General features: G+C 42.4%; 3 protein-coding genes across 5 annotated transcripts; 1 reads left to right on the top strand and 2 right to left on the bottom strand.

The window, feature by feature from the left end:
- Positions 1-1,801: 1,801 nt before the first annotated feature.
- On the top strand, positions 1,802-6,471 carry slc15a5 (solute carrier family 15 member 5). Its single transcript, XM_049574627.1, has 9 exons — positions 1,802-2,153; positions 2,468-2,690; positions 4,424-4,593; positions 4,743-4,963; positions 5,061-5,247; positions 5,408-5,596; positions 5,865-5,996; positions 6,130-6,238; positions 6,330-6,471. Exons 1-9 carry the CDS (start codon positions 1,802-1,804, stop codon positions 6,469-6,471), a joined length of 1,725 nt encoding a protein of 574 aa, XP_049430584.1.
- Positions 6,472-6,737: 266 nt separating this feature from the next.
- On the bottom strand, positions 6,738-12,426 carry LOC125887480 (E3 ubiquitin/ISG15 ligase TRIM25-like). Of its 2 annotated transcripts, none has more exons than XM_049574331.1 (6): positions 11,823-12,426; positions 11,633-11,728; positions 8,305-8,550; positions 8,053-8,206; positions 7,899-7,964; positions 6,738-7,816 (listed from the first exon to the last, which is right to left on the bottom strand). In XM_049574331.1, exons 1-6 carry the CDS (start codon positions 12,414-12,416, stop codon positions 7,293-7,295), a joined length of 1,680 nt encoding a protein of 559 aa, XP_049430288.1. In that variant the 5' UTR covers positions 12,417-12,426; the 3' UTR covers positions 6,738-7,292. The 2 variants fall into 2 exon arrangements, with proteins under 2 accessions (XP_049430288.1, XP_049430289.1); XM_049574332.1 differs by having other exon boundaries at positions 7,905-7,964.
- Positions 12,427-12,530: 104 nt separating this feature from the next.
- On the bottom strand, positions 12,531-18,916 carry LOC125887479 (tripartite motif-containing protein 16-like). 2 transcript variants are annotated; one of them, XM_049574330.1, is made up of 8 exons: positions 18,597-18,916; positions 17,781-18,393; positions 17,546-17,641; positions 17,218-17,451; positions 15,500-15,656; positions 15,361-15,405; positions 14,901-15,277; positions 12,531-12,628 (listed from the first exon to the last, which is right to left on the bottom strand). In XM_049574330.1, exons 1-8 carry the CDS (start codon positions 18,641-18,643, stop codon positions 12,611-12,613), a joined length of 1,587 nt encoding a protein of 528 aa, XP_049430287.1. In that variant the 5' UTR covers positions 18,644-18,916; the 3' UTR covers positions 12,531-12,610. The 2 variants fall into 2 exon arrangements, with proteins under 2 accessions (XP_049430287.1, XP_049430286.1); XM_049574329.1 differs by lacking the exon at positions 12,531-12,628 and having other exon boundaries at positions 14,747-15,277; positions 18,597-18,915.
- Between the last annotated feature and the right edge of the window lie 5 nt (positions 18,917-18,921).

The following is an 18,921-nucleotide window of genomic DNA, read 5'->3' as shown; positions in this document are numbered from 1 at the left end:
CAGTGACCATAGTCCTGCAATATCTTGCAAATTGCATTTTCCAAAAGAAAGCAGAGTAACTAAACCCTAAAACCATTTAGCCTTTAGCCATGACTTTATTGATACAGGTCTGAAACTCTTTCTTCTTTCTTCATTTCACACTTCAGCAGTTTTTTAAAGCATTGTATCTTACTTGATTTTATGATTATGGTTTTCCGATTTTATGATTTAATTCTTTTATAAATTAAGATTTATGGTTTTGCTAATTATATTTGCTAATATTGAACTATGATGCCTCATGTCTTCTATTTTCATCTTATTTTTTTGTTTTAAACTGTTTTAAAATGTCCTTTTATATTGAATCAGCTTGTTGGCCTGTTTTATGTTCATTCTGTCTATTTTCATGCAAAGTACCCAGTGCATGTAAAGCACTCGGTGCTGCATTTCTTGTATGAACATTACTATATAAATATATATAGTAGTAGCACTAGTAGTAGTTGTAGTAATAGTTGTGGTGGTATATTTGGTACTTTCATATTTTCATGCTGTATTTTAATATCTCTGAAAGACTTGGCACCTGAATGATAATGCAGCCACATTTTTGTTGTAGGTGACTTACAATAAAGCTCTGTTGAATATTGAATCTCTTAATTGTCAGCCTGATCACAACTTCACTTTTAAATAAGAATGGCTCTATTAGATTTCTATTCAAATATACATTTTTTGAATATCTGAAAACAATATTTAGGCCTACAGAAAACAATCTTGATAAAATCATTGGAAAGGCCACGGCTGTTCCTTTCATCTGACCTTATAAGATGCTTTATAAGCTGTAGTTCCTGTCTCCTCATGAAAGAAAGGAAGGAGAAAATGTAGAAGTTGAGCATTACTTATTTAGGAGATGTGGGTGTTACAATAGGCCTAAATTTGCAGATTCTTTAAAGGTATTTGTTTGGTGTTATTGTGGTGATACATATTTTGGTCACACCAAAAATAAATCTGTTTGCTCTCCTTTTTGATTGCACTCCAGACAATGAGTTTATTCCCCACTGTGATAACAGGCAGTTACTGTTCAGCAGTGGCAGTTAACCTGCCCATGCACGCTGTCTCACTCCCACTTAACATTGGCAGTCTAATTACCAGCAGGCGCTCCAAAATGAGCTCGTACACTGAGGGGCTGCTTTCACAGAGAGATGAGGCATTTTGTGAGTGTTTGTAATTACAAACACTGCAGCTGCAGCACTAAATTAATTTGTTGACTTGTTTTACGTCTCTTAAAACTAAAGCCCCTTGCTCAGGCAATGTTATGTGATCCTTGAGTCGAAGATGATCATTTAATTGATTATTCTATTCATTACAAACAATTAAAAGTTGAAAAGTACCTCAAAACTGTAATTAAGTAGTATTTGAATAATTGTACTTTGTGACTTTCCACCATTGCTCTTAGTCATTGATGAGAAACACAACAGCCACATGTCTTGTTGGTAATTATATATATATTTCTGGGATGCTCTCCACGTCGCTCCCGTCCTGGATGTTATTTTACATACTGTGTCAGATCCCTGTGAGGTGTCCACAGTTCTGAGTAAGATCATGACACAGGCTGATGATCAGCCACCAGCACGTGCAGAATGCAGGTAGGTGTGTCTAGTCCTACGTGTCTCCAGAGTCACAGCAGGGTGAGGGATTCCAGCTTTGGCCTCTGCTGGTCCTGTCCTTGAAGGGAAGGAGATCTCATTCAGAGCTCTGTGTGGTTCAGTACTGATCTGTACTGTATCCAGCCAGCCTAGCAGACCAGCAGCCAGCTAGCTGGCCAGGTGGCATGGTGGAAGGAGACCTGCAGAGACTGCCAGAGGGCAGAGGCCGACTGCGTCGACTGTCGCATACCCCTCGTCCAGACACTGGAACCCCAAGGAAGTCCCGCAAGAAGCTCCAAGTTATCATCTGTGTGCTGCTGGTGGAGCTGTGTGAGAGATTCACTTTCTTTGGGATTGTTTGCAACATGATTCTGTTCTGCACCGTGAAGCTGGGCTATGATAACTACCTGGCTGCGACAGTCAACCTGTGCTTTATAGGAGCCAGCACCCTGACCCCTGTTCTGGTTGGGTGGTTTGCAGAGACCTGCTTGGGAAGGACCAAGGTGCTCTATCTGTGTGCTTTCCTTCACTTCTTTGGTAAGACACAGTTAAAGGGTTGTACATCTCGTCTGATGTGAGGGAATGGACAGTATATCTCTGTTATAATGTGAGATAAGATATAATGTAATGTGAGCAAAGTCAAATCGGCCAATTTAAAAGACAATATTCATCTTAATATGTCAAATAAACAAGAAAGATGCATAAATATATCTAACACGTTGAATCTTAACCTTCACTGTGAGCTCATTTTAGGAGCATTAGTAACTCTATTACTGTAAATTGCTGAGTCATGGTTCTGCTTCTGTGAAGTCACACTCTTGTTTGAAATCACCTGTAATCGTGCTTTCTAGGCACAGCGATGCTGCCCGTGGTGGCATTTCCGTTTGAAGATTTCTACATTGACACTCATCACATGACGCACCAGCTGGAGCCTCGAGATCAGCAGATCTTGTTCTACACCGGCCTCCTGGCTGCTGCGCTGGGCATCGGAGGCATCCGGGCCATCCTCTGTCCAATGGGAGCCTACAGCCTGCAGTGCTACAATCAGCACCAGCTCCTGTCCTTCTTCAACTGGTGGGTGGTGTTGCCATCTCAGTACAGTCATTTACTTAGTCAATGATCAGACTCCAAACAACCTATTGAAATTATTACTATGATCAGTTTCATCATCACGTAAGAACAAACAAGAACTCGAATGCTTCACAAGCGGGCCTTGGGTGATGGTGGAGTTAATTTGTCAGTAATGTCAGAAATTAAAGTTACCTAATGATGGTGTGAGATGAAAACTTAGCAATTACCCATTTTATTACAGCTCATCGTTAGGGAAACATGTTTGTACCAAACCTCATTGGAATCCAGTTCATAGTTGTAAAGATATTTTACTAAAAAACAAACATTCATGGTGTCACTAGAGGTAAAGTCAGAGGATCGCCAGTGTTGGTGTGGTTTATCTTCTGGGGACCATGAACACCTGTACAAAATGTCATGGCAATTCATATATAATAGTTGCCGAGATATTTTAGTCTAGACTTAAACCTCTGAGACCCACCACTGACAGATTTTCCTTGTTTTTTTTTTTTTAACTGAGGAACAGGAGATCATTAGCATGCCAAAAGTATATGCGCCACATAGACGTGGTGTACATGATCTGAAAGCTGGAAACCTAAAGATTCATTTCAAATGTGTCTGAGCACTGTGTGTCAAGTTCTTTTAGTCACAGATATGAAATACACATTGTGTTTTGCTTAGGTAACTATTCAGGGGCTTAGAATATTATGACAGAAATATGTGATGGCCATTCACATGCTCATTCATAAGTTTTAAGTTGTTGCAGCAATTTTGGGATAATACCATTTGTTTCACAGATTTTTATGCTAAACTGAGTCATTTTTGACCACATGAGAGTTGATAAAAATGCAAAACATCTCCAAAATATCACATTAAGACACTTAGACTTAGAGGACCACCATAAAAAATGATGCTTTGATTAGGTATCAAGAACTTTTGAACTACATTTTTGACGATTTGATGGTGAGCATGTCTGTTCTGGAAACTGCTGAGAAACCCATTTATTGTCAATATACCCATGAAAGCCATACATCCTCTGAATGACCAAGGTCTCTAGTTTGTAGTTGTAAAGTTTCATGGGGCTGTGATTATCCTAGAGGCCACAATAGGTGATTTTATACAGTGATGTCATTTCAAAAATGGCCTCAGTACAAAGCATTGGCTGCTAGGGTGACTAGCATTATCATACAAGAATTAAACTGGGCTCATTGAAGTTACATGAATCTCAGCATCCCGGTCATACCCAATTTATGCAATTCCAATACTGTTAAGGAACCCCAGTACGCAGAAATATGTAAATACACCATTTTTAGAATAGGCGAAAATAACATTTGTACTCAGAGACATGGCTTCTTTTTTTTGCACAAAACTGCATGGGTCTCGTGGGTACCCATACAGCCCATTTTCATTTAGATATCTGGAGGTGAGAGGTCAAGGGACCCCTGTGAAAATGCCCATGGCAGTTTTTCCCTCGCCAAAATTTAGCCTAACTTTTCAGCATTATCTAACTCCCTTCCCGACAAGCTAGTGCAACAGAGTTGGTAGCCTACCAATAGACTGGATTCCCACACTAGCTTCAAGGCTCCGCCCACTACCACCTCAGACCAAATTTCTATCCCTATATCCCTTTATATCCCACAGCTAAAAATTAATGTGTCTACTCATATGTAATTTGGTGGATCTGCAATCAGTATGCTCAGGATGAACTTGAGTGTGATCTGTGTGTTATTTATGTTTAGGTTCTACTGGTTGGTCAACCTGAATTCCACTATCGTGTTTCTGGGTATTGCCTACATCCAGCAGTCTGTGGCCAAAAATCTGGGCTTCCTTATCCCCTTCACCTCCGTGCTGCTGGCTCTGATCGCCATACACATGATGCGGAACAAACTCACCTATAAACCCAAGAAAGGTAACATACTGTACATCAAAAAGAGACATGAAATTATTCAGTTATTACAGTATACAGTACTTGTAAATATACTGTAGACACAGCATGTTGACTTGTAACGAATCGCACCAATAAGTCTTCTGTCCCTTCATGTGTCTGTCATCCCACAGGTGGATCATTACTGACCACACTGGGAGTTTTCTTGAACTCTATCAAGATGTGCTGCCTCCACTATCGTCACCTGAGCGGAGATGTGGGATCTTGGCTGGACCGGGCCAAGGAGAACAACGGTGGTCGTTACAGTGAAACACACGTAGAGAACGTCAAAGTCCTGGCCAAGCTCTTCCCTCTTTATGGCCTCCAGCTGCTTTACAGAGCCTGCATCACACAGGCAGGTCACTGGGAATATAAAGGGTCGTCATCATGAAGTATGAAAAAGGATCATGTCCATGTTTTATCACATGCAGCTAAGAATATGTTTCCAACAGATCCCGTCAGGTTACTACATACAGACGATGAACTCAAACCTTCACCTGAACACCCTCCTGTTGCCCATCGGCGCCATGAATGTGATCAGTATCCTTCCTCTGCTGCTCTTAGCCCCGCTGATTGAGTGTGTGACCACCTGTTACCTCTCCATGGAAAAAACTCCTCTGGCACCTGCAAAAGTCATAAGTGAGTATCTCAGTGTGCGCACATGCACATCTTCACTAATGCCCACATAACTCTAATGTCTCTCTTGCTCCCCTGCCTCTCCTATCCTCCCTCTTTCCTCCCGTAATTATTCTGCAGCCCCCTCTCACATCACCCCTCCCTGTCCATCCTCCCCTTCCAGCTCTGGGCCATGCATGTGCCACTCTGTCAGTCCTGGTCGCAGGTTTGTCTGAGCTGCAGAGGAAGGCGTATCCCCTGGTGGAGCAGACACTGTCTGGAAAAGTTCTGCAAGTGTCGTCCATGCCGTGTTTCCAGTTGGCTCCTCAGTACATCCTACTTGGTCTCGCAGAGGCTCTCGTCACGCCCGCATGTGAGTGACAGTGTTAAAGGGACAGTTCACCCCGATATCAAAAACACATATTATTCCTCTTACCTGTAGTGCTGTTTATTAGTCTAGATTGTTTTGGTGTGAGTGGCAGAGTGCTGCCTTTTCTCAAATATAATGAAACTACATGGCACCCGGTTTGTGGTGTTCAAAGCACCAAAGACATACAGTGGAAAACTCAACAGCAATGTCTCAGACAATGAAGCCAATTGAAAATGATCAGGTATTTCTGCTGTCACTTCCTGTCTGGCAGGCTCCCTCATATCTTTCCAGCTGACCCCGAGCCACATCAGAGGCATCTCCCTGCACTTCCTCACTCTGTCCTATGGAGGGGGCTGCTTTCTGGGAGCCTTCATCATTCAGCTGGTGTACTTTATCTCTGGAGGTAAAATGAGTACACATACTGTACTGCATGATTTCTTCCAATAACAAATAATACTGACAGTGGACTTGGATTGAAATACAAAATGATCTTTAGCATAAGATGCAAATGTGACTACACTGACACTCTTTTACAGGTAACTTCTACCCAAACATATTGCATGATGGGAATCTGGAGAGATTCTTCTTTCTCCTGGCAACACTGATGGCTATAAATACCCTCGTGTTTTGGAGTGTATCTTACAGGTACAGTATTATCTACATGGTAAAATATAGGCTACAATGACATTATTATTTTTGCATAATGAACACTGTCACTCTCACTGCTGTTATTCAGATACATAGACCTGAGTGTGCGGGGCAAAGCGCTGACCATCAGCCCTCTGACTGAGAAGCTGCTGCATTACAAGGCCTGTCTGAGGTTCTACGACACCGTGGATCGCTCCTACACAAACACCTCCATTGAATCTATTTTATGACTGTTTTCATTATTATATCTTCTGTTGGTGGCGCTGGCGCTGCATTTTAATGTTAAAACCTGTAACCTGGGAAACTGTGGGCTTGAGTGTACAAATAAATTAAATGGAATGTACATAATGTTTGTTGTATTTACAATCAATGTAATGACAGAAATTGTGCATATATGCTCCTTATTGTAGCTGTGAAGTGTTATTTAATTCCTGTGAGCATGGGTTGTGTATGAGTGAATGAATGAGTGAGATACATTTGCAAATCATTAGGAAAGCATGGTCCTTTATTTAAAACCATTAAACTAAAGCAAGATCAGTCTGCTTTGTTTGATCACTTAAAATACAGAATGAGTACAGCACTAGTTACAATCATCAAGGATTACAACACAACCCTAAATCACTTATTTCCATCGTGGTCCCCCAACATAGCAACATAACAAACCCTGACAGGAGACAAAATACAGCTTTCATTTTCTAAAAAAATTCTGTCTGTCTGAATACATTATTCTTCTTAATGGGTTCAGTTGACTATTTAATCTGCAATTTCCTATGACCTGTATCCCAAACACACACCATGTGAAACTGTACATGGGCAACTGTGCACTCAATGGGTATGGACTAGTATCGTTATATCTTTGGGATTTGTAAATACCCCAGTATACAGTAGTGTACCTTTATGTAACCTGAGGCTAACGCCAACAGCACTCTAATGCGGACACACACAACTATGTAAAGTTTTGCATGTGTTAATATCATCTCTACGCTTGTGCTTTTTTCTATCCCTGAATAAATGTGCAGGTGGCCCTGCACAAACATGTATTACGACTGGTTTACACGTTGCATATTTTCAGTGTTGCTCCCAAATCAACAGAGAACCCAGGATAGAGCGGTTCAGTGAAGGTGGTCCTGACCTGGTGCAGCTGTGTCAATGTGTCAGACACACTGTAGAAGGCCAGTGTTCCTGCTTCGTAATCCAGATGTATGCCCACTCTGTGGGAGAGAACCGGGGGAATTTGGCCTTTGTGGAGATTATTGTGCCAAAACGTGCAGCCGGACGAAGTGCAGGTTAATTTCCAGGAAAGATCATTGTGGCCAAAACAGCAATCTTTCCCTGACCCCTTTCTTTTAATGCCTTTGTACGACACGGCCAAATCCACAATGCCACCATCCCACTCCACCTCCCAGTAGTGGATGCCCATGAGGCTATTTTTGCACAGAGCCTGGTGAAGGAAGGTGAATCTGTCGGGGTGATCAGGATGAGCCTGGTCCCTCTCACCCCATGATATCTCTCTGTTTTTGTCAGACAAGCAGAGACATGCAGCTACTGTGTTGGGATCCACCTCCACTGTGGAGTCTGCAGGGAAATATGAAACATTTGTTTACCTTCTGAAGCTTTCATGTATGTTGGTGCTGGAATGAATTACCATCATGCTTACTGTTACATTTGGTCAAAAGGTATCTCCTCGATGGTATTTCCTCACGCAACTGTGGCATTTTTGACACTGTGTTGAAAAGAAAAAAAACCTCTGATCATTGTGTTGATACAAAAACAGGAAATACTCAGACAAACTCCAAAGTGGTCACACTTACACAGATTATCTTCACAATGACTGAACAATTCTTTCTTTTCTTTGTCACACATTTTCTTCAGGTTATCTGTCTGTGCAGTGACAAAGTCTGACAGCATGTCAAGTCCATCCTGTGAGTCTGTGAACACAGGGAGGTCACCCAGGGCCTGGAAACCCTGCACAAGGCAAACAGACACATTTTATGACTTATGATCATTTTCTTTAAATTAGATACAAAATGGTATATACGTCCAAAGACTCTACATGTCATCACCTGCAGAAACTGAACGGGGTCCTCTGTTAGAGCAAGCTGGTCGAGTGTCTCCTCTCTCCTCCTTAGCGCTAACACTTCACGCTCCAGCTGCCTGAGATGATTGTTGGTCCAGTCCACTCCAGCTTTCTCTGCCTCTCCGACCTTCTCTCTCATCTCAGAACACTTCCTCTCCACAGAGCGGACGAAAAGAAGGATGCGTTCCACACACAGTCGCTCAGCTTCATCACACGCCTCCCATGCAGCATCCTTGTAGGAAACATGCATCAGTTTCCTGTTATGACTGGTGACACTCTGTGTTACAGCATAAAACCATAGTCCTGTGGCTACTTTACACTTCCTTCAATTACCCTGCAACATATGAAAAGTAACTGGATGTTTTGGGGGGTTACGGGGTCTGTGATAGTTGTGTAGGTCAGTGGTTCTCAACCTGGGGTTCTGGACCCTTCCAAGGGGTCACAAGATACATCTTAAGTGTTGCAAGTTGATAAACAGGCTAGGAAATCAGGGGAAATAAATTTATTGTTCACTATATTGATTTTTAAACACTTTTTAAACAGAGCTAATTTTCCTCAGACCTATAAACATGAAGACAAATTAACACACATGTAACTGGAAGAAGCAAATAGCTCAGTTGTTTTCTTTCCTGGAGTTGGGTGAGCAGATTGATACTACTTCCATGTCTGAATAGTAAATATGAAGATGCAAGAGACGCTTAGCTTAGCTTAGCATGCTGTGTTCACACAACACTACAGCGTTACCAGCTACATCATCGACGTGTCACCAATAGTGTAGCTGGTCACACTGTTCAACTCAAATGCTGAAACACCCAATAACAGAGTTACATCGGCATGTGTGTCTCCTACTTGCCATTAAGCACCATGACTTAAATGTCATCTTAAGGTTGTATCTGGTCAAAGAAATATCTATGGTTTTGATCAAGGTCTGAGCCCCATTTTAACATCACATTTTGCCATTCCATAGCACCCCGTGTGCACCACAATGCACAGAAAGCTAGCAAAGCATCGGCTGACTTTGCTAAACAACACAAGTAGAAATAAGAACACAATTAGTTAACGCTTCACGGCATCATTGGATGCTAAAAAAGTTGAGGCCAGCTCAACTTTTATTTGTAGCGTGTCACTTTCTTCTGCAGTGACAAGTATCGGACTCAGGCCTCGAGGAAAACAACTCACTCTTGCAGCCGATTTTCCCAAGTGGCCACTTGCAGTATTGCAATGAAAAAATCCCCTGCAGCCCAAAAAGCATTTTTCCCATAGGCCACCATTGTAAAAGAGACGTCTGTAAACTAGGCTGACCAAACGTCCTCTTTTGCCCGGACATGTCCACTTTTCATGTCCCGTCCGGGGCGTCTGGGCGGGTTTAATAAACTGATGATAATGTCCGGTTTTCCGTGTGTGTGTGTGTGTTAGAGTGCGGCACAGGCCGCATATTTCTGTCCGAACCCGAACCGAGCCCGACATTATTTAATGACCAAAGCACTGAGTTTGTGTCACAGTTGTTACGGTTACAGGCTATTTAACAGGCCGGGCGTGCTCAGCAGAGAGGGAGACCTCCGTGTTTGAGAAGGGAGCGGGAGGTCCGACGCTTCCAGTGAAGGAAGAGGGAGAAATAAAACAAAATAAGATAAAATAGGAAAAACCTGTCTCCCTCTTTTATTTTATTTTCAGCGTTTAATCAAGGCGGAGGCGGGCGGCTGGAGGTCCGAGACTTTCAGCGTGGGGAGAGGTAGAAACAAACAGCCAGTGTGTGTCTGTGTGTGTTATGTTCAGGTGTTGTCACGTAAATAACAGTGCCCAAGCAATAAACAGGACAGACAATAGGATTTTATTTATTTTTACACTACATTTTCACTGAAAGCTGACTGAATCCGACCCGAGCCCGAATACAATTTATAGCTACGTTTTTGACCAAACCCGGCCCGACCTGTCGGGTACCGTCGGGCTCGGATTGCCACACTCTAGTGTGTGTATGTGTCCCTATTGGGGCCTATCTGAATTTCTGTCTTTGAGAGATATTATTTTGTAATATAACTGAATTTTCTATCCATACATATAAATTTTAAATATAGTAAAATGATAAGGCATCTTTGAGTAAGCTGAGAGTATCATTTAATTAGGCTATGTCGTGGCCGGCCAAATGTGCCGAATGTTTTTGGAAATCAAAATATGGTCACCCTATGTAAACTGTTGACAGGAACCCTGAAATGCCAACAGGGTCAATTATGTCTCTATTATCAATTTTTGATCAAAGGAGGTTTTATATTTGTAAAACGTTCCTCGAGTTGGGGAAAAGCATTATAAAAATCTGGGTTGTCATCACAGTTAAATCGAGCTGAGTGGAAACTCACGGGCAAGTCCAGCAGGAGCAACACCACGGTACAAATTCAGTGGGCCACATGCCACAGAAGTAAGCCTGGAAGCTACAAACTTTTTTTGGCGTATGCAGCTCCACTGGAATGAATAGGTGCCCTCTTGGCAGCCAGTATCTAGGTAGGCTATATGTGAATAACACAGTACCACAGCTAGACACAAAAACATTATTGGTTGACACTTTAAAAAAGTTGAGGTCAGCTACATTTTGATTTGTAGCGTGTCACGCCTGTCGCAGCGACAAGTGTCAGGCGTCAGTTTGTGGCTCCATGTCATCAGCTTCCATTAAAAATGACGGGTAGTCTGTTGATGTGCTGCTCGTAGTGTGAACACAGCATTAGCTTAGTGCCTACACTGGTTGCCTAGTAACCTCACAGTTACATCTAGTGGCTAACTTTTACAGATTTGTTTACCTTTGGAGAGAGCCAGGCTAGATGCTTCACTCTGTTCCCAGTTTTACACTATTGCTATCCAGCCACTGGCTGTAGGCCTATCTTCACATTTACCAGAAAGACATGTTGTTATGTCATCTGACCAAACTCTTGGTAAGAACTCGTGCTTTAAGAGGTCACAAGCCAAAAATGTTTGGAATCACTGGCCACTCCACCCATTAACGTTCCTCTTGCTGTTGTCCCTATAGATAGGCAACAGTCTGCATCAGTCCTGGTTTTCTTCATTTCATCTTCAGCATTCTTTCCAGTGTTTGAGGCTCAATGTTTTTGGTATTGTTTTACACTCTGTTGAACACATATGCAAAGAGAGATGATTCCCCTGCAGGAAAAAACTGTTGCCCAACACAGTTCAAACCACACCCTTTTCTCTTTTCTCCGTCTGTTGACAGCAATCGAGGGACTATGATTAGCAACATTTTGAAAATATAGAAATGTATTGATGAATAATGGAGAAATAATAGAAGTAGTACTTATGTGTGCACTCACTCTTATAAAGTTTGCAGCCCCCCTCAGCTGTGCCATTTTCCTCTCTGAATTCAGCACTCTGTCTGCAATTTCCTGTTTAGTCCGCTCCAGTTGTTTCTGTTAAAACACAAATCCAGCTGCTTTACAGAGCCTCAGTGACATTAAAAGGACAGTCAACAAATAACTTTAGCATGGGGCTGAACTTACAAACCTGCATATCACACTTTTCTGCTGCCACTGCCACCGTATCATGGCCTCTGTGTTCATCCATCACACACAGCAGGCATATGAACTGTTGATCCGTGCGGCAGTAGATCTCCAGAAGTTTGTCATGACTAACACAGATGCTTTCTTTGACTCTTGCAGAGGCTTTAATCAGACTGTGTTTTTTTAGCGGTGGCACCTCAAAGTGAGGCTTCAGATGGATCTCACAGTACGAAGCCAAACACACGAGACAGAACATGGAAGCTTTTCTTTTTCTTTCTGTGCAAGCATCACATTGCACATCACCAGGTGCAGCAAAGGTGTCATCCTCAGCAGCAGCAGCAGCAGCAGCATTTTGATTTTTTGTCCCTTTGTGTGCCTCCAACAGCTCAGCCAGAAGTGTGTTCCTCTTCAGGACAGGCCTCGCCTTGAAGGTCTGCCTGCACTGAGGGCAGCTGTAACTCCTTCCTCTGTTATTATGTACATCCCAGAAGCCATAGATGCAGTTCATACAGTAACTGTGTCCACAGGCCGTCGTCACTGGATCCTCCAGTAGCTGTAAACAAATGGAGCAGTCGAACAATTCCTGACTATAGGCCATTTTCCTCTGCTCAGACTGACGGAGTTAGTTTCATTTTCCCTGACGGAGGAGTGGCTTGTTGGCAGCTTGCTCTCAGTGACACAGATGTTGCCTGTGCTGACTGGTCTGTGTGTGTGTTAGTGCAGAGCAAAGTGCATGACCGCACTATCAGAGAGTCAAACATTAGCTCCATGTGGTTTCAAACTCTGCTTGTGTCAAAGTAGCCTTGTAATCTGTAGTTATTTTTAAACACACATTAAAAAAGAGAGTTTATCACAAAGTTCTGAAGAAAGTTCGGCTTCAGCAGTTGGTGGAGACAAGATAGTGCTAAAAGTAAAGTGAATATTGGACTTGAACTCATAAGGTGGCTGGAAACATAAATAAATGCTAATGTTGGTCCTTGTCTGCTGGATGTGTAAAGAGCTAACTGTGACAGTAGCTAACACATTGACTGTGTAAATGTGTTACTGCAACTTTAGGCACATTTCATGTCATGTCAGCACATGACCTGATTAAAGGATTACATTTACAAATGTTAGTTAACCCCCAGTGTGTAGGATGTGAAAATGTATTTATTTGGTGCCATCAGGTCGTAGCAGCAACACAGAAAATGTGGTAGACAGCACAGCACGCTGATGCACCCTGACTAACCAACAGATATGGAGACACCAAGATGAATCTGTTTTTTTTTTCTTTTGATTTTTTTTTTTTTTAACATCAAAATAAGAAAAATAACAGATCACATGAAATGTCTGTATCTACTTTAAATCTCTATAACTTCCTAATAAATGTACTTATTTGCTAGAAGCACAACTAGTGTGCCTCACATGGGCCCATACTAATGCTGCCTTAAGTACTTGGATTGACAAAACATATAATTTATCCTTATTAAACTATACACCAGGACATTTCCAGAGTATAAAATTATGAAGCAAACAAGCAATCACAGCTTACTTTTGCATGCTGATTTACTGTGCAATACCTCCATGTTCATACCATTATTTGCATTATTCAGTTACTTTGAATGAACAGGCCAGCTGCCAGAAGATTATGTTGACATTTTACATTTCTGCAAACCATGATTATGTTACATTTGTAGGTTTCATATGTATCATATCAACATTTCTAAAGTGGTGTATTAAATCAGCTGACTTTGTCATCAGGAGGCTGAGGAGATGGCGGATGGCAGTTCATGGCATTTTACATCGTATAATTTAGCCTCGTGGCTAGCAGACCTCTACTCATATGAAGTCAGGAACGACAGCAACATTTAACAAATGTAATGTATCAAAATTTGGTTCCATTACAGCTCACAAGGTCCCCCGACAAAACTGTCTTATGTTAAACATGTTTTTCAAACAAATACAACATGCTAATATTATTAGCATAAGCCTGTAGCATTTAACATTGTATAAATTAGCCTAGCAAGTAGCAGAGATTTCCTCTACTCATATGAAGCCAGGATAAATCACACACAAGATTTAAAATGCTATTTTGTGGAGGCCTTTCTGTCTTCACAACTAATTGTTTCTTATCTGTGAAATTAAATCAAACAAAAGCTTTGTTTCCACTGAGGGAAATGGTGTGGTTACATGTGTGGTTACATATCTGGGGAGGTGTAGTGTACGGCGTAGGCTCTACGTCGACACAGAGCCTATGCCGTAGATACAATCTTGATTCAACGCAGAAGTATAAATCCCATACACTCTACACAGAACTGACACACAAGTACTTTAAGTCCCAATTAACCTCTTCAAGACCCCTGTCAAGCTGCAGACCAGTGTTCAAGACCAACAAACAAAACCAGTTGTGATTTTGCAAGTCCTGGGCTGTGTTTCCAGCAGCTTTTTAGGCGCCAGATATGGGTGTTTGTAGAATAGTGGCATGAAAACCAGTTTTTTTTTTACAGGTACAGTACTGCCTTTCCAGCAGGGATTGCAATCATGTGCAAATGTAATCCATGGTTTGCAGAAACATACAATGCCAACCTTTTTTTCTGGTAACTGGGTAAAACTATTTACTTAACACTGAATGTTTAAAGATTGTCTTAACATAATAAACACATAGCAAGGCTTCTGTTATGAACATTTGTATATCTAGTTAATCTATTTACTAACAATCAAAAGTAATAACTTGTTGAATTTACAGTTTAAATTGAGTAATTACAAGATGAGAAACATGTAAGATACACACAGAAACCTCACCTTTTTACCTTTAGCATTTTGCTTGCAAATGTAACATTTTAAAGATTATAATCAAACAATAAGCAACAAAAAAAAAAAAAGGCAACACTTGACTGGAGGGAATGACCATACTGTAATACTGATGCTTCACTCAAGAGACCTTGACAGTGAATGCCTTTTACTTTGGTGACATTATCCTGACTGAGGCCCCTTTGGAGACCATGAACCCAGGGTACAGAGGCTGGGAGAATGTGGTGTAAACTCTGTGAAGGAGCATCATTTCGCCAGATTCAGACACGCTGTAGAAGGACAGGCTCCCTACCTTATGGTTCAGATACACTCCTATGGTAGAGGAGCAATGGTTGGATATTTTGGTTGGGCTTCCACCGTGCCAAAAGGTGCAACCAGTATTTGAAAGGGAAATGCACCAGGACTGAACTGTGTATCCAAAGCCACTTTCATCCAGCTCTGCCCCTTTGTAGCACACAGCGACCTCAACCCTGGACCCCCGCCACTCAACCTCCCAGTAGCAAACTCCAGATAAACCTTCGGAGCACAACACTTGGTCATATTTGGTGAATCTCTCTGGGTGGTATGGATACTTCTGGGCTTTCTTTATCCAGGTTACTTTGCTGTTTCCCTCAGAGAGCAAAAGGTTTTCAAATACTGTGTTGGGATCCAAACTGAGGTGGCAGGAATCTGAAATGTAGAAGTTATAATAATTCAGTGGCAGGCGTGACATACACTGAAAGGACAGCACTTGGAAAATATAAATGACTCACAAAGGGAGAACTCCTGTCTTGTCTTAGGATCAGAATCAGCTTGAACTAAAACAGAAAACATGATGAGAACATTTTGGTCAATGTTGTCAATGTTGCATAACTCCAGCCAGGAAACATAAATTATTTGGTGTTTTCTTACTTGTCTCAGATATCTCTGCAATCGCTTTGGACATGTTTTCCATTTCGTCTCTCGCATTAGAAATAGCCTTTGTCACAAAGTCAAAAGGTGTGTGTAGGTGGATGTTCAAATCAGAGGACATGTCAGGTTCTGGACCGTCGAAGATGGACTGGCAGCGCTAGAAACACGTAAAAGAGAAACACAATGTAAGTTTTATAGCCTTACTTACTGAATATCCAGGGCTAAAAAATAAGGATTGCCCAATTACCTGGGGCAAGTAAAATGCCACAGTGGACTAGTAAATCTAGCTACTCATTTGCCACATCAGCCAGGTGGTAAAAAAGAATAAGTTTAAGTTTATTAATCCCTGAGGGGAAATTCAATGTTTTCACTCTTGTCAATTACACAAACATGCACAAACAGGACCTATACATGCACAAAGTGGAGAGATGTCAGAGTGAGGGGGCTGCCCTTTGGTCAGGTGCCCCGAGCGGTTGGGGGACTCAGTGTCTTGCTCAAGGGCACCTCGGTAGTGCCCATGAGGTGAACTGGCACCTCTCCAGCTACCAGTCCACGCTCCATATTTTGGGGACGGGGACTCGAACAGGCGGCCCTCCGGTTCCCAACCCAAGTCCCTATTGGGGGAGGGGGGGGCGGCTTCTATGGACTGAGCTACTGCCGGAGCTGATGATGGAAGTAGCAGAGGAGTGGGCCATCTCGCTTCCCTCTCATTTTTGTTGAAAGATGCATAAATGCTCCACTGATCGGGCACTCGCATGAAAATTGGAGCAGGTAAAGATAAAGTTTATGAGCATTTCAATTATCCTGGAAACAGGGGTTTTGCTTGGCAGCCTTATGCCCCTTTTCAACAGTCATGGGCTGGCTTGGTTTGGGCCGTCAGCCCAGCCCAGCAGGGATTTGCATTTCCATTACAACAGAACTACCTTTTTGAAGGTGTGTCATTAACTAATGAAGTCTTGTCTTAAGTGATGAAGTTTATGTGATGTGTGTTTTTCCACAGCAGGGCAGGTAAAAAAAGTTTACCTGTTGGAGGTGTTTGCAGAGGTGCAGTAAGAGCCTGTTGTCTGCAGCTCTTCATCAACATTTCACTGTGGCTGTTTCTGCTTTCACTCTCCTTCCTGCTGTATTATTACACTTGTCCTTATTGAAGAAAATCCTCCAACAAAGTTCTGCTAAGTCAGTAATAACACTTTTCAATTCCTATAGATTTTGTGCAATGAAAGGTCCATGTTATTTTGGTATGTATAAACTTAAATAAAGCAGATATTGAAAGTAAAAACAGGACGCAGGAGAGAAACTAAACCCCAGACCACATAAATTCAGTTAGAAGCGCTTTTCTCTCTGGTTTCCTGCAGACAGAGGTGAGGAGAGTCTCGTAACACATGCTTGTTTGGGTGGGGGGCGGTCATCAGGGGTTGCATGCAGTCACCACTACCCGCCTGAGGGCAGCCGGCCAGCTTTTGGACCTACTCCAGAGAAGGTCCATCTACAGCGTGGCTTGCCGTGGCACGACATGTCTAAACTGGCAATGGAAATGCAAAGCGGCATGGCATGGCTTTACTCAGTGTGGCCAAGAGTGACAATGGATAAAGGGTTTAAGGGGATGTGTGCGAAACTCTAACTATGTATTGCACAGTTTGTCCAAGCAGCAAACTCCGGGGCTAAAAAATGAAGCCAGTACAGAAGTGCCAAAAACTGCAGTTGGACTGTCTGTGTACCTGCAGGAAATGGATGTGGTCCTCAGTGAGTGACAGCTGCTTCACTTCATCTTCTCCCTTCCTCAGTTCAGAGATGTCCTTCTCCAGCCGGTCCACAAATGCTTCAGCTCGGCTCATTGCAGCCTTCACCTGAACTCCGATCAGCTCTTTCATGGCACATCGTCTTTTTTCCGCCATCTGGACAATTTCAGTGAAGGCTTTCTCATTTTGATCTACCGCTGCATCTCCAGAACACTGATGGTACAGACAAAAAATATGAATAATGTCAGTGACCTTAAAGGAAAAGGATACCGGACACACTGCATGCATTTAGTGCAAGACAACCCACCTGCAGTGCTTTCATGTTCTGTCTCAGCTGTCGCAGCTGCTTCTCTTTCTCCTGTATTCCCTGCTGGTATCTTTGTTTTTTCTTTCCAAATTGTTTCTGAAAATCAAAATTATATTGTGCGGTGTAAAGCAACAGTGTTACACATAACAGCCACGTACATTAACATACATTTTCCCAGCTATATAACCCTGACAACTGTAGTAGCACCAGTGTGGCCTAAAACAATTATTCTTACTTGTTTCTCTTTCCTCTCTGCTGCAGCTGAAACAGTGTCATGACCTTTGTGTTCATCCATCACACAGAGCAGACAAATGCACTGGCCATCACTGCGACAGTAGACTTCCAGCAGCTTGTCATGCTTGTAGCAGATCTTCTCTTGGATGGAGGCAGACACCTCCACTAACTTGTGCCTTTTGAAAGCAGCAGACTCGTAGTGCGGCTGCAGGTGAGTGGCACAGTAAGAAGCCAGACACACCAGGCAAGACTTGACAGCTTTCAGCTTCTTCACAGTGCAGAAATCACACTCCACATCCCCCGGGCCCACTACTTCCTTCTCAGGAGGGGTGGGTGCTTCTGCCTCTGACATTTTCCCTGCCAAATCAGCCAGCACCGTGTTCTTGTTCAACACAGGTCTGGGGATGAAAGTGTGTCTACACTGGGGACAGCTGTAAACACCACGGTGGTCCTCCTGGTCCCAGTAACCATTTATACAGTCCTTACAGTAGCTGTGGCCACAATGAAGAGTCACAGGGCTTCTCAGTATGTCCAAGCATATGGAGCAGGATAAAGGCTCTGCTTCTTTCCAGCTCTCTGCCATCTTCTTCATAGCACCCTTTGACTTTCGTTTTCTGTGAAACCAAAAGGGGCTATATGGGAGTGACTTCATCTCTTACTATGCTTTCTTTTAAAAGTAGAAAACTCTCCAAAAATCTAAGGTGAATGTGAACATACTCCACAAATATATGTGACTGAAGAGTGAACTTTTAAATATGTCTTAACTACTTTAAGAAAAAAAAAAGTTCATTATTCATCAGTGTGGTGAAACACATACCCAGTAAAGTCTTCTAAACGTTTTCTGGTCGTCTCTGACGGGTCCATCGTGGAAGAAGCTCCCTAATAAACGCAAACACCAGCAGAGAAATGACACTCTTCCTCAATGCACAGACAGTATTGATGTACACTCACTGCCGTCGTCTCCTCTGATAACTTAAAATCTCGCGAACTGCTCAAATCTCGCATGAAGACTGTCTTGGTGAGTTTCGTTTCCGAATTTAAATGTTTAAATAAACACACTGGGCCTCATTTCTCCTGAATATCTCTTATAGTTTCTGTTAAGAGAAAAAAATACGAGAATGTTTCATAGTTTTATTGAATAA

Source organism: Epinephelus fuscoguttatus, linkage group LG4 (genome assembly GCF_011397635.1).
Source record: "Epinephelus fuscoguttatus linkage group LG4, E.fuscoguttatus.final_Chr_v1".
NCBI classification, from domain to species: Eukaryota; Metazoa; Chordata; class Actinopteri; order Perciformes; family Serranidae; genus Epinephelus; species Epinephelus fuscoguttatus.
The sequence above is the reverse complement of the archived record's forward strand: the minus strand, read 5'-3'. Positions and strand labels throughout refer to the sequence as shown.